General features: G+C 39.7%; 2 protein-coding genes across 8 annotated transcripts in view; both read right to left on the bottom strand.

The window, feature by feature from the left end:
* LRRC38 (leucine rich repeat containing 38) overlaps positions 1–15680 on the bottom strand; it is a 68329-nt gene that overhangs the window by 12395 nt on the left and 40254 nt on the right. Inside the window, exon 1 of one of the 2 annotated variants that reach the window (XM_072883807.1) lies at positions 2974–3601. The exons of the other annotated variant lie outside the window; for it this stretch is intronic. Within the exon in view, the coding sequence (XP_072739908.1) occupies positions 2974–3601 (628 nt within the window). Of the gene's footprint in view, positions 1–2973; positions 3602–15680 lie in introns of those variants that run through there. 2 annotated transcript variants of the gene reach the window in all.
* DHRS3 (dehydrogenase/reductase 3) overlaps positions 1–15680 on the bottom strand; it is a 190273-nt gene that overhangs the window by 137686 nt on the left and 36907 nt on the right. For 4 of the 6 annotated variants that reach the window (XM_072883802.1, XM_072883800.1, XM_072883798.1 and 1 more), the window contains one exon: positions 9781–9919. The exons of the other annotated variants lie outside the window; for them this stretch is intronic. The gene's annotated coding sequence lies outside the window, so the exon portion shown is untranslated. The remainder of the gene's footprint in view (positions 1–9780; positions 9920–15680) is intronic. 6 annotated transcript variants of the gene reach the window in all.

Below are 15680 nucleotides of genomic sequence, written 5' to 3'. Positions count from 1 at the left end.
CTGTTTCTTGCTACCAGTTCTGAATCTTGAGGAACTCCTATGCTACAGCGACACTTGCAAATGGCAGCCCTGGATCCTAGTTCATCCACAGCCTGGTTGGAGCATGCTTCTTTTCTGCTTTGGCATATCCTTTCTTCTCTAACCCATGCTGAAGCATCCCAAGCCAGCATAAGACACACGACAGTGTACAGAGTCTTTAGTTTCTTTGCAGCGCTTTGTACTTTTCATGAAAGGACTGGGGATCACCGATGCAAGTTTACTGCCATTTACCCTTCCACACTGTTTCCCTTCTCAGTAAACCCAGGTTACAAAGTCTGCCATTTAAAGGCTGGGGAACTTCAGTCTGTCATGGAACCGTTCTGTATTGCTAATCAGAGTGTATTCTTAAAGAAAACCAAGAGAAGAAAAACACCAGCCAACTCCTTTTTCCTTCCTGCTCTTTCCCATTTGTGTAGGCCATGCAATGCAAATGCTTGAGCTGCTGCAGAATTATAAAAGAAAAGCATGCAGCCAGGATAACTAAGCTCTTTTCTTGGGCCCTGAAAATGTATCCCTTTTTCTTTTGCTGTATTTCCAGGCATAATGCCTGCTGCCCTACTTATCTTGATGTGTTTGCTGCAAGAATACTTCTGTCTCCAGCCTTACAGCAGTATCATGAGGAAGCCAGGGAGCTGAATCTCTCAGTGAGCAGCTCTTTCCACCCCTCCCAGGAAAGGCCAGGCGAACGTGGCTTTGGACAAGTATAACCAGAAAAGTAATGCTAATGTGATTACTTCCTAATGGGTATAATGTTGCGACATCATTAAAAACTGAAAACTGGATATAAAATGCAATCAAATCACAATTCTAAGAATTAGTTTTACACCGGCTTTCCAAAAGTTGTTTTGAAAGGCACTCAATTGTGGCCATATGGTTTTAAAATGTCATTGAGACAGTCTTTCCTTTTTGGGTTTAGTTTTGCCCTCAACTTCGTGAATAATGTTTTGCTAGTTTACTAAAGCAGACAGCCAGTATTTTTGTGGCAGCAGCTCCCAACAAGCAATGAAAACGCTGACTTTGCACGCTTTTCTGCATACGTGCACTAGATCTCACTGATATGACTGGCTGCAAAGATATCAGGGGACTTGCTCCTGGGAACAAACGCAAATCATTTGCTTAGGCCATGTCGGGGGGACAGCTCTGATAAAACCAACCATTTGAATATTTGCTCCTTCCCTCCTTTTCTTCCCAAAACATATCTAACTGAAAGTTTGGAAGATCAGAATAAGCTAGTAATTTTTTAGCTATTTGACTGAAACACAACTGTGGATGAGAGAAAATGCTGTGAGAAAGAACCTCTAAGCTTGCAAGACACTGCGGAGCGCTGGCAATACTATGGGAAAGCTCAATTGCTTGACATTTCCAGACATAAGTTCAGATATGCTTTAAAACACTGACAGGGCAGAAGAGAAGAGAGAGGTGGGCTGGGATGGACTCTCAAACTGAACAGACTCGGTCTGGATAAAGAAGAAGGAGCTAGAAGTTCATTAAAAGAGATGGGAAGCATGGGGAAAGTAAACTGATGTTTAGGATGAGAGATGGGAAAATACTTGGTTCAAACAGAGCAAACTCTAGCTAAAGCATCAGGGAAGGTGGGAGAACAGGCCCAGGTTTGGTTTAGAAAGAATCAAGATGAAAGTTTCACTGAGGCAGACAGGAAAAAACCCAACACTTTTTCCGCAAGTGACTTCTTCCTCAAAACAGCTGTTTTACAGCTAAGAATATTTAGGGCAACCTAGATGAGTATATTAAAAAAAATGCTCCCCAAGGTCACAAGCATAGGAAGAACTTGAATAACTGACTACAGACTCTGGATGATCAAGAAAGGAGAGAAAAGACCTCTGAAATTTGTAGGCTTACTGTGTTTTTCCCCCTTTTTGTCTGAATTCAAAGAAACAGTTACTTGACCTCAACCTGTTCTCCTGAGCTCTGCTCCCCCAGCCTTTTTGCTCTCACCATCTTCTGCACAGACGACATCCCCCCTCAGACACAGCCCAGACACCAGTGATTTCATGTCAGGTAATACTTGTATACCCTCTGTAGCCCTTACACAGTGTTCATGCTCCAAGCAGTTTGCCTTCTGCGAGCAGCTGGGCGGCTCAATGGCATGAATTTATGCCCTAGTGCTTGTTGGGAGGCATGAACTGTGAGATGATCTCCTGCTAAAGCTGGATTAAGAGAGGCTTTGGGGTCGGGTGGGAAATGTGGAGCAAGAGTTTGGATTCCCTATACATGGCAGCCTTAATACTCCACCCCCCCCCCCCCTTCTCTGAAAATGACTGGCCCACATACCAGAATTACATATCCTGCATTTTGGGGTGTTCCAGAGCCATTTCAATCTATTCCTAATATTGGAAGCAGTGCTATTTTAATGAAAAGAGCCAAAATCAAGCTACTGAAGAGAGTTTCAAACACAGGGTATCACAACAAAATACTTCCAGGAAAGGGCTGACAACCATAGTTGCATAAAATGGGGATTTAACTCTTCTGTAGCAGCTTTATAGCTGATCAGTAAAATGAGAGAAAAATCAGTTTTCCTAAGGAGCTGGCACAGAATGTTCAGCTGCTCAAAGGGCTTACTGTAGAAAATATATTTACCAGAGAGCAAATGAAGTCTGGAAGAGAACCAGCTCTGGGCTGAATGAATTTGAAAAGGCTCTTTCACTGCCTATGTAAGTTTAGTGTATAAATCCAAATTATTAGGGTTTAATTTTTAAATTTTATGTCTTAACTTGGAGGAGGACCTGCTGCTAAAAAGAAGCAAACATCATTTTAATGGACTCATTTGTTGAAAACATGCAATTACAGTTTGACCAAAATGCAGTTTGGGTCACTGCAGGCAGCACACAGACAATTTGACCGAGAACCCTCCTTCCCTCCAAGACACACATACAGAGAAACGTACATACTGCACTGTAAGCCACCGAGCTTTACCTTTCTGGAGCTTAGATGCATTGTCCTGTATCCAGCTGAAAAGATTGGCAAAGTCACAGTCACAGACCCAAGGGTTGCCCTCTAAGCGTATAGTCCGCAGGGAGGGAAGCGCTTCTAGGGCTGCCACATTTAGACTTTGTAAGTTATTGTCATTCAATTCTAACACTTGGAGCTGTTCCAGGTTCTCAAAAGCAGCCTCATCCACATCCACCAGGTTATTGTTTCCAAGGCTCAATTTTATCAGTTTTTCTGCTGATTTGAATATCCCAGCATCAAGCTGTGTTAAATTATTGTAGCTTAAGTCTAAATACACCAGTTTGGTAGAACTGCTAAAAGTGCCCTCTTCTAAAGAGGTGAGGGAGTTATTCCTGAAGTCCAAATAGACTAGATCTCCATAAAATATAAAGAAATCAGCTGGTATCGCCTGAATGTTGTTATCAGCTATAAGAAGTTTCCGTACATCCAATGGAAATGGATTAGGAACACTTGGGAGTCCTTGATCCCGGCAATCTATGGTGTGGTAGTCCATACAGCTACAGACAGCAGGGCAAAAATGACCCACGGGTAAGAAAAGCAGGCAGACAAAGACAGAAAAAGGCAGAAGGCAGAAAGGAAAGCATGGCAACATCGTCAAGGATTTGAAAGCTGTGATGAGCACCACTTCTAAGAGAAAGACATTTTGCTCAGCTAGGCAGCGGTGCCTGGTACTTGTGTGTGTGTGTGATTGTATCCAGGAGATCACATATCATCACAGATCCGATAGCAGCAGTCTTGGGAGGGGGGAGGGAGAGTGACTGAAGGAAAGAGGGAGGGAGGCAAATGTGAGGATTTACACTGTCGGAATATTATAATGCTGTACAGTGTAAGGGAAAGTGGTGATTGGGTAAACGGAGGATCTTTCAAAGGACTCCCTTGCTTTTGTGAGCTAAAAAAAGCTGAGAGCCTGTTTGCATATTTGCTGTATATTCCAGCAAATGGGAAGTCACACCTGATCCTGTGAGTCTGACAGCAACAGCCTATGCTTAAAAAGCCCTTCAGGTAACAAACCCTGATGAAATCCCTTGTTTTGTTTCTTCACTTGAGTCTACATCAAGGTGACCAATACCCTATAGAAATGCGAGCGAGGGTCAGGGAAGTATCCTGGCTGACTGCTAAGGACTGTTTTTTCCTTTCATTTGTAAAACAGGGAGCAAAGAGCAGCAAGGGGGGAGCCCAAAGACGAGGAACGCTGACTTGTGCTGTTTCTGGACCCCTTCTCAGCTTTTAGAGCAAGCATGTTAACATTATTTAAATATGACTCATTATCTTTTAACCAAGACCTACTGTAGCAACAAGGAATATGGTCTCAAAAGTGAGCGGTTTTTTCCTTCCTGTTTTAATGACCAAAACAGCTACTTTCTAATACAGCACCGGTAAAGTGCAAATTGTGGACCAAATCTTCAGCTAGTTAAAACTGAACAGATTTTCTTCATTTTCAGGGGGTTGAAATATTTGACAATCAATCTGCTTGTCTCCCACAGGACAGCAGAGATGATTTTGCAACAAGGCGTCTCTGTTTTTCTGACACCCCCAAATCCACACCCAGAAAGGCAAGTTCTCTGCCAGCTGCAAGCTTAACTTTTAACTCTCTCCCTCCCTCTTTATGCACATTGTGTAAGCAGACAGAAATGGGACTGTAGTGCCTGGGCCACACCTATGCGCTATGAGGGAAGATTTTTCTAAAGAGACAAGACTGTATTTGGGTGCATGTGTCCTGAAGATCAGAGCACAAACTCAAACACCTTTGGAAAACTCATTCCTAGGTCAAAGAGAGGCCAGTAATCTCGATTTAAGGTCATATTTCATAACTGAATTCAGAGCATCTTTCATCCAGGACAGGGTACAAAAATTGCCTTCTAAGACAGCCTATTGTCCCAAGATACCTGCACTTAAACTCAAATAATGAAAGCAGTATTATCAACCTCTCCTTCAGTACATATGTAGAAACACTAACTGCTGGGAGGGAACAAAGAAGGAGCCAGACTGTTCTCAATAGCACCCACTGACAGAAAAAGAGGCAATGGGCACAGATTAAAAACCATCTGAACACAAGAAAACACTTCTTTTTTACTGTGAGGGTGGTCAGACACTGGAACAGGTTGCCCAGAGAGGTTGTGGAGTCTCCATCTGCAGAGATATTCAAGACCCAACTGGAGACAGCATTGGGCAACCTGCTCTGACTCTGCTTGTGCAGGGGGATTGGACTAGATGATTTCCAGAGGTCCCTTCCAACCTCAGCAATTCTGTGAACTGCTGTTAGGAAATGAACATGCCAGGAAGGGTTATACCTTTGAACACCTCTCTCCCATGTTTTGCAACACACCTTCTTTCTAATTCATAGATCTTTTAGCTAAACCACCTTGAACTAGCCTCTAGATCCCTCCCATAAACACACATCCTGCTCCAGGTGTCTTTTATGACTTGAATTACTTTTAAAACACCACCCAGAAAGAAATGGACACAGCTGCCTCTATAAATCATAAGGGCAAAGCCCAATTAAATTCCTGAGATGATTATTTAAAATATTTACCATTAAATTACAGAGGAAGTGGAAGTTTGATAGGCTACCTCTGAATAAAAAAAACCAAACACAAACATGCAAAGTAACTCTTGTGGTCAAGATTCAATGAATCAGCATCAACAAGTAACTGCAACTGGTATTTCTCATGCAGAATTGATGCTTTTTAAATGTTTAAGGCCGTATCTTGCGAATACTTGCTCCTGCTGTAATTTACTGTTTTTCTGCTCCTAATTTAATTAAGGCTTTAGGTCCGAGATAAAGCTGTTCCTAACACAGGAAACTTGATATCTTGTAGTAATGATAACTTTATATAGAGAGATCTAGCTCTCTATTTAGTGAAGTTATCAATATACACAGGACTTAAGGGTCCCTATGGCTCCTCCTATGCAGACCCACCCTTTTTCTATGAAATGTACAGAATCAGACTCTGACATTTTATTTTCAAAGATGCCTCAGCGTTATTATGCCTGTTTCACAGATGGGAGACTACAGACAATAAGGCACAATTTGTGAAAGATCCAAGAACATGTTAGTGGCAGGGGTAGGAACAGGACTCAGCTTCCCCAAAAATTCCACCAGTTCTTTCTAAAGCTACCACTCCTTTTTGTAAGAAACAGACCTTCCTTTTGCTCAGCTGCTCACGTGTATTCTTTACATATTCTTTACATTCTTCCCCTGTAGGGGAAGCACTGTAAGCAACACTATCTTCACAGCTTATTCTGCACACTCATATGCAGTTTGCAATATCTCCACAGAATCTGTGGAGCTTTCCTGTCCGAGATGTTTGTGAAGGGGTTGGCAGGAGACTAGGGATTACTCTCAGGCTCTGGATATTTTGGGATAGGTATCCTGCAGGTTTGTCAAACATCGGCCCTGCTCCCACAGCATCCAGGCAAAGAAAGTTTCACTGCCAACGCGTAACAGCACTGATCTTCAGCTACACAAGACCAGCCGCAGTGCCTGCCATCACGGCCGCCTGCCATGGTCTGACACCTTTCTCTTGCTGTCTTTGATTTCCAGAGAGCTTCTTCCTGACCTGTCTTTCTCTGTATAACATTTCCTGTTTCATTTTGTCTGCTCAGCTTTATTCATTCCTTAGTTACTGCTTATTTCTGCACCTCATCTGTTTCCCTCACAGCATAGAAATTCTCTTGAATCTTTTTGAAGCTTCATTCACTTGCCAGACGTTTCAGGCAATTTTGGATAGCAGGAAGGAGATTCTGCAAAGCTGTCTATCTACTAAGATATTAAAGCTTCACTTCTTTAGTATTTTATTTGCATCAGTTACAGTAACCTGTACTACTAAATAAGGGGTTTAGCCTGCTATCTGCACAGCACCATCTTGTGCCCAACAGGACAGCAGTCATTCCACAGCCACTCTGGTCTCTTCCGATAAGCTGTTAGCAAGTTTTACCATACTCCTGTAGTTTACCTGTGCTCTGAGGTTCACTTCTTCCTCTTCCAGTGGCCTATTAAAGAAACCCCAATCACTCCATGCAAGAAAATAAAAGATATAATCCAGGTGGTGTTCTTACATGCTATTTTTAGAGGCGTACACTAAGACAGCAGAGGTGTCACAGAGCAAGCCTAACTAAAACCTAGACCTGAGAAGGTAGGGAAATGCAAGGAGCAAAGCAAGCTTCTAATTCCCTGATTGCACTAAGTCAGAGGAGCCAAATTACAAACCTTTGCATGCTGCCATTCCTGTAATTTGAATTTCATTCCACCTCCACAGCCCATCATACCTTTTGACTATTTGTTACAGTAACAGGGACAACTAAATCATAGATTGCCAATCACCTATTGGATCTGGATTCTTTTTTTTTTTTTTGAGGAAATTTGAAAGTACATTGCAATAGATAGTGCATATCAGGACTTTGTTTGGCTTCAACTGACACTATGGTAAAATACAAAATTGCTCCAGTGAGTAGTCTCAGAAATAAAGGTTTGTTTATCATCTATGCTTCTTCAGTACTCCCAAGCAAAGCCCTCATAGCTTTCTCATCTGTTATCCAAAAATACTTCCAGTACTAAGTTTTAGTTCATATAGTTTTGAAAAGGCACAAGCTTCCCAATTAGAAATTGATGCCAAACAAAACCAAATATTCTTCTCTCCACACAGACGGGATCCCACATAAATCAAATCTCAACTATCAGCTCATTTATCTATGATCCTGGCTTCCAGGATCCCCTAAGGCAAGAGGGACAGGATGGGTTTGAAAAACATGCTTGTAAAACAAACAGGGTAACAATTTCATAATCAAAGTACTATTTGACACAACTAAGGAGTTTGTGTCAAATCCTTTTGCAGAGAAGGAGGAAGCAAAAACAATTTCTCTCCATACCTCCCAGTTGTAGGAGCTGAATAAACGCAACAGTAGGCAGGCTTTGGACTGAAACAACAAAGATCTGGCTTTCCATTCCTTTAATTTTCTATTCAGGATACTACTAAGAGAAACCTCTAAAATAAAACAGGGAGTGACAAGCCACACTGGATCTTTAATGTGCTTGCAGTACTATATCATGGCAAGCAGTAGGAAACTAACAGAAAAACCATTCCCTTTCTTGCCTAGTGAAGTAAGAAATAGCTTTGTGGAAAAATGGCAGAGGTTTCATCTTTCCCTTAGAAACTTCCAGCCCTCCCCTTAAAAGTGCTCAAAACTTCCCAAAATAATTTGAGTAATGGAAGAAAAAAGAAAGAGCAATCACAGTAGACACACACGTGAAGGACTCAGACCTCAGCCAATAAATCCTTACTTACAGGAGACTGAAACTGAAAACTGTCCATCCTCATTCATATTTTTGAATGGCTAATTGAGCATATTTTTCCATGAAGGAAGTTATTATTCCAGGCTTATGCTTCATTGAGTTAAGGTGCATGTCATGTCTGAGGCTGCTGTACCAGGTGCACAGAATGATTGCAGAGGGTTGTCCTCCTCATTATCATACATTAGCAATGCATCATGGGAACCAATGTTCAAACTTGAATGACTAACAGTATGTTAATAAATTAATCAAACACTGAAATCAAGTGCTAAACAACATCTCTGAACAGAAGTCCCATTTTTATTCAGATATTTACCGGTTTGGCTTTAGTGCTTTTTTCTTTTGAGAAAAATCTTCCCCCGCTATGACCAGGCATGTTTTTATGAATGCAGCTAAGGGGCACCTTTGGACAGTTTTCCCTCAGATCTTACATCTAAGAAGGACTGAAAAAGCAAAAGAGAAAAAGAGTATATTCCTTTGTCGTACAATTTAGGAGATGATAGAAACTGTGAAGTGAACTGAAGCTTGTATTACACCTGCCCAGTCCTTCAGTGCTGCTGTCGCCATGCCACTGGGCGGGAAATTACATCAACATTAATCAACGTGGCAGCAGCAATGACTGAATCTGAAAACTTTAGACATTGCAGTTCAGCAGCCAAATGAGACCAGCCTAAACCTATCAAAAGACTTCCATCATCTGCTCTAGACAATGTGGCTTACGCAGACATGTGGTCACTATCTTATTGTAAACCATTTACAATCCCTAAAAGCATTCACGAGAGAGGGAACAGTGTAAATTATATTTCTTTTTTTCCCTCAGGAAGGAGTTTGTATCCAGCTGCTACAGTGTAGTCAACTGCTTGCCCTCTACGTAGTTTATATACTGGTCCAGTATTACCACAGCTTTAAAGCAAATTAAAGGTGACTAAAAGTGAAAGTTCTCCTAAGCTGTTGAACAGAGATCTGCTCATATATATCCACTGCTACTTTTGTATGTAATAAAGTCACAAGTAAAGCTGGTCTGGGGTTTCTTCTCAAAAGCTATTTATCTGGACAGATTCACCGATGGGTCTGTCAAGATCTGAAAAACCTTGGGGAGATAAGAGATCTGAGATTCTTTAGAAGCTCAGAGTTTCTAAATAAAAATATATATAAGAAATCCAACATAGCATTTGTAGAGGAAAATTTATGAAAGTCAGTGACTTCAAAGTAGCAGTCGGAGTTGAACATAACTTTCATATCTGAAACTTGTTTCAACCTGCAGCTAAGTTTCAAGCAGTGAAGCTAAACAGAGAAGAAAGTTTGAGCAAATTCTCAAAGCCCCAAGATATCACAAAATTTAATCCAGCTCTGATGTAAAGCTAAGTAGATTGTTATTTTTAACCCATGATTGCCCTTATAAACATGGCATATTTGCTTCAAAAGACAGGAACTAATAACTCTCAAACTGACTTCCTCCACATCATGCGCTGCACACTCACTCTTTGTAGCCCTTCTATGGAGATCAAGTGCTACACGCTTTACCAAAGCGTTCAGAGGCTGACTGCGCCATTGCACAATCTGGCTGAGCAGAGGGTAAACGGTGTATGTCCTGGTGAAAAGGAGACAGGTTTTCCTTTCCTGTAAGGAAGGAAAACAAGAAATTGTTCTGAAATATCTGGGAAGCAAATTTGTATTATCTCAGTAGGAAGTATCTAGTTTTAATTTGTACTCTGTGCCACCTAGAAAACCCTTTGGAGAGTTCTCTTTGTTCCAATGAACAGCAAACAGATTTACAGCAGTTAAAACAGTTGACAGCTAATGTTTATAAAAACACCACATATATATTCTTTGAGTATAAAACCCCTCCAGATCATTAGGTCTGCATAGTACAGCAGAGAGTAAAAAACACAAAACCAAAAAACCCAACACAAACGAAAAAAGGACTTGAATTCATTTTGCTATTAATATTGTAACATTAATGTTAAGGCTGAACGTCTTTTCCAGACCAAAGAAGATGGTGCACTTGTGAGGATTTTATGCAAATTCAAACCAAATATACACCCAGCAAGAAAACAGTTCCATTTACAAAGGCACGGCTAATTTAATTGGAGGTCAAGGTCTTTTCATGACTCCTCAGCTTGCTTTGATAAGGGGATTTCACAAAGACATTACAAGCTACCTTCCTTGGCTGTATTAATTTCACCTATTTGATGTGGTACAAGCTAGTCACAACAGGGGAAAAAAAAAAACAAAAAACAGGCTAGATCTTCTAGATCTTTTTTCTTAAGCAGAGGAAAAAAACCCCCCAAGACAGTCATTTGTGCTTACTTCCCTTCTCCCATCTACCATACTGACTATTGCCGCATACACTTCATGGACTTAAATATGCAGAAAGCATGTTTCTGTCAGTGGGAATTCCAAGCATCAGATAAGTAGTAGAAATAATGGAAATAATTATTACACCCCTCTCTGTTGCCCTTTACTATAAAAATACTTCATGAAAAATAGAACTAAGTGCTTAAAAGACCAGACTGTAATTTCAAAATAGGGCTTGAAAACTGCCCTTTAAAGCGCATCGCACACTCATTAAATTACGTGCACCATTCCCGCAAGTGTGCAATTCCATATTTTACAGGTTAATTCTGAACAACTGGCTTTCTGCAAAATAATTACTCCACAAAATGCATCCATCTCTGCACTTGAACCATAGAGCACTTAGAAGTACAACGGGACAACAACTAATAGATTAGGACTTGAGGCAGGACAAGGAACAGTCGAATCTTGCACTATGTTCAAATGGAAGTAAACTGACAGAATAAGGGTATGCAGATGTACGTTTGTGTGTATGCGTCCATATCTGAATGAATGCACGTGCAGTTCCTTTTTTTTTCCTAAATCAGATTCAGAAAATCCAGAGAAGACAATCTAGTGGAAACAACTGAAAGTTTGGCCCTTGCACTTTATTTGTAGAGCTCTTTCTGTAGGCAGATTTGCCATCCTTTTTAATCCTACATTAAATAAATGAAATTCCCTTTCTAAAGTCAGGAAATACCTAGTTCTTTTATACCCACATGAAGAACAAACCCAAACAAAATGGTGACAAAGATCCTTGAACCAATGGGATGAACTCCCCTAATGCAAAGGACTCATTTTTACCTTTAAAGTATAAAGTAAATGTTGAAAAGGCCCATACACTTTACTGTATGCAAAAAAAGTTTGTGAGATGACAAAAATTCATTATAGTTACCAATCTCTTGGTATAACTGAAGTATCTACAGTCCTGTTCATGGTAGATGATCCTGGTCATTCACTTGTCTTCACTCTAAAGTGATCTTTCTCTCTTCTTACAAGTTTCTCTGGCTATAGATAAGTATAGTGTCCCTTAGGGAATGCAGCATATTTTGACTTAATGCCTTCTGACATTTCACTCGCCTCGTTAATAAGACGGGTGAAATGTCAGGTGAAATTATATCAGCGAGTGCAGCAATCCCAAAAGGGAGATGTTTGGAGCCTTGTAATACTGCCTCTGGATTTGCTTTTCAAAAACATGTTGATAACCAATGATAATTATTACAATCACTAGCTTTCATCATTGCTTCAGAAGTTACCTCACTGACAATGAATTGGGGGTGCTTCTCTGGTACGCAGTGATATCAGACACAACCTTCAGAATTTTATTACAGTCACACTTTGAATGGTGCATTAGTAATCACTAGCACAGCTGCTCTCTTTAACACAACTTCTTTCAGCCTACATGCTGATACTGCAGTGGTATGTAGTCATTTTAAATACTAGAACTTCAGTAGGACCCTTAGTATTAGAAGGGGAAGGTGTTTTAGTACTTGGCTGCACAGTTCCAGCATCCAGGAGTTGTCCCACACTACTACATACTGCTGTTGTGCAAGGGTAACTCACTGCCCTTTGTCAGGAGGCATATCTGTTTTGTGCATATAATTAACGTTTGGATCCACTCCTTCATACATCTGCTTATACAGCCTTCGACAGTTTTGGGGGCTGCCTCATTTCAGAGATATTAAAGCTGGGAAACCTCATCAAAAGAGGGTAAAATGCAGAATTTCCTCCCTGGTGAACGTTAGTGAAGTTAATGAGCATTAGTGCTGGCAGTATGCAGAATGTAGTTCTCAGGCATCACAATCTCTGGGATGGTTCTACATTTTTTTTCTTTAGTAATATAAAAAATAAATCAATCTCACAAAAGTGGAATAAATGAAGTCTCTTAAATCTCAAGTTTGAAGGAAACCCAGAAGAAAAAGTATGTTTGCTTCAGGCTCTTGTAAATCTTTCAGGAAGTTAATGGCACAGAAGATTAATATGGTAAAAATATTGTTCACGTGGTAACATGTAGAATGTACTATACTCTCTACTTTCTCAGGCTGTGCTATAAGCAAAAAGATATTTTTAGGGATCATGGAATGGCTGCAGACTAAAAATAGAGAAGCCAAAAATGTCCAACAAAACACTTCCAACAAAAAACTAAAATTGAAAAATTAGTTTTAACTGCTAATTTCTGGGGTTTTTTTAGAAAATAACACATTCTTTTTAGTGTTTTCAGTTTTTAACCAGAGATTTAATTTGTTAATTCTTACATTTTCTCTATTATATTCCTCAGTAGGATATAATCTTCCAAGCTTTCTAAAAAGTAATCTCCTATAACTTATGGTAAGAAATGTCTTACCTAAGCATATAATGAAAAGCTTCAATTTATTTCTTGACATAGACACTTACACAAATTACTTAATTCCTTCTGCTGAAGCTAGGCAAACACTTGCTAAAATTATACATGTGGGGCTGCTTCTGATACAGATTTTACTTATGAACGCTATATTTGCTTTTCCTGCAAATACAAGTCTAGCTTCCTGCTCTTCCTTTATCAATAAAGTTTTCTTTGTTTTAAGGAAGAATGGTTTGAAATTAACTTCTTAGTAGGTGCATAAGCAGTCCAATTATTCAAAGCTACCACAGACAGTACTATACCAGTGTCAAAGCATTCACGTGACTATCACAGACACAGGCATGGAATAGTTGCCAAGGCATTGATATAGCATCTGTACAGTCCTCCTCAAAAGTTACCCACCAAGAAACAAGCTTAGAGTGTTTGGAGTTAGTAACAATGAAAGATTTTGATGGTGGTGGGAGGGGCACTTAGTTTAAAATTACTTTTTGTTATATTGCTATTGTTGGGTTCCTAAAAGTGAGACCTTTCTTTTCACCAAAATGACATGAGAAGTCACATGTTATCCAGAAGATAGCGATATCCAGAAGCGTCTCCTCTGGCTACTATTCCAACCAGGTATTACAGGCTATTCTGCAGGATTGCCAAAGGAATACAGTTACAAGTTGTACCACTGGGAAGTGTTTTAATGACTAGTTTTCAAGTAAGATGAATCATTCGAGATGCACTTTTGATGCAAAAAAAAAATCATCCAATAAAGAATTAGTTAATGCAAGTGTTCAAGAAAGCCCTAATGATTTCTGGTTTGCTTTTAGACTTGTCACTTTTCAGAAAGTATAGTATACTGAAATATTGTCACTGATAATATGGCTACTGGGCATCACTCAGTAGAGCAGACACCTTATTGTTACTTTTAAGGAGTACTGTCTGGTACTGCCTGCTGCCTTGTGGCACGTCATTATTACCCTAAGGGACAGAGGGCGAAGGCAGAAGGATGCAGGGTCACAACCGCTGAGACAAGAATAGAGCTCATCATTGCTGATGAGCTTCCTGGAAGATTTATGTGCACAGAGTTTTATGCAACATAAATATTCTACATGTTAATAAAGTACAGGTCAAACTCCCTGGATACACATTCTAAGGCAAAAAATCCATCTAAAAACCAGCGTTTTACCTTTATTCACACTTACAATATAATACCTCAGGGCCTCAGTTTCCCATTTTTAAACAGGGGAAGGGATAAAACTGCTACAAGACTTACAGGCTGTAGAGGGTATAAGATATATGGATCTCAATCTCTTATTTTAGGAATAATCTTCTTTGCTATGAAAGATGCTGTATTATCAATAGTGCCTGCAGGCAATTAAAATTGTTAATATTCTTTGTATTGTACTTGGTGTACAGCTGCCTAAGCCTACAATACATGAATCATGGTCCTCTAATTCAGTTTCCTGCAGTGAAACCAAGAGGATATTAACATTCAAATAAAGAAAAAACCTCTTAATTCACTACTTATATTTCATGAAATAATTTATAGAATAGAGACAGTGTTGGCACTAGAGGGAGAATCTGCAATAATTATTTCCACTCCTGATCTACTGTGTAACCTTGGAAAAGTCACTACAGCACTCAGTGCCTCAGTTTCCCCCATTTCATATGGAAATAACTAGAAGCAGCAACAGGACGGAGCTTTAAAGTTAGGTGATATTCACCTCAAAAGCTTTCAGCATTTCCATTTTAAAAGGCATGGGCTTTTAAATATTTATATTTTAACAATACAATAGTGCCTTGATCCAAAGACACATGTAGATGGCTTGGGAGTATTAAAGTGGTGAGCAGGCCTCCAAGAGAGCAACTGTGTCATTCTCCTTTGTGTCCTAGAATTAGTTGATGTAAGACAGGTCTTGCAAATACAGAGCAAAGCATAAAACATTTATTTCCTATTTTAAAGCATGAATTAACTTACCACTTAGATAGGAAAATCCTGCATTTGAACTGCCTTGCCTTCTCTCCCTTATAACTGACAAGCTAATATCACAAAAAGTGATCTCATGCAATGGTTTGACTAATTGAAAGATAAGGTCTATCTTTGTGAATTCCAGTTTAATCACATTCCTCTAGGTCCACCTTCTACACTCAGACTGGGACTCCACCCCTCTACACATTCTCAAGTCATCATTTCATTTTATCCAGACAAATTATTTATAGTGTAGTTCGGAGAATAATCAAGCCCTGAATCTAATAGTTTTAACTATGATGAACATTCATTAGATTTTTTTTTTATGTCCTCTGTTGTTCTTGTTTCCCTTGCTATGATACTTATTCACTATTTTTCAGGAAAACAAACCAATATTATAAACACTTGGCAAAAATATTTGTAAAGCCATGCTATTAGTCTAGTATTTCTCCTAGACAAAGCATTAGCAGTTGCAGCTGAGACCCTTTATTAAATTCAGTGGTATAGTATTTCATTTTAAGAGATTACAGTACATGATTCAGCTACACATCAGTGGAATCATATGTGAATGAATCCAGATTTTGCAAAATGGCCAAAACATCCACGATCCCTGCCCTGATTTCAGTGCTTGGTTTCATTTTCATTTGAGGTATGCTTTGCCCCTTATTAAAATTCTTCCAATTGCTGCTATCAGTTGAATTTGGTTGCCAGTCAGAAGGTGTGCTGGGGTCACCACAATGGCTGTCATT

This window comes from Ciconia boyciana, chromosome 19 (assembly GCF_034638445.1).
Source record: "Ciconia boyciana chromosome 19, ASM3463844v1, whole genome shotgun sequence".
In the NCBI taxonomy this organism is placed as follows: Eukaryota; Metazoa; Chordata; class Aves; order Ciconiiformes; family Ciconiidae; genus Ciconia; species Ciconia boyciana.
Note: the sequence above shows the minus strand (reverse complement) of the source record. Positions and strands in the feature narration are given on the sequence as shown.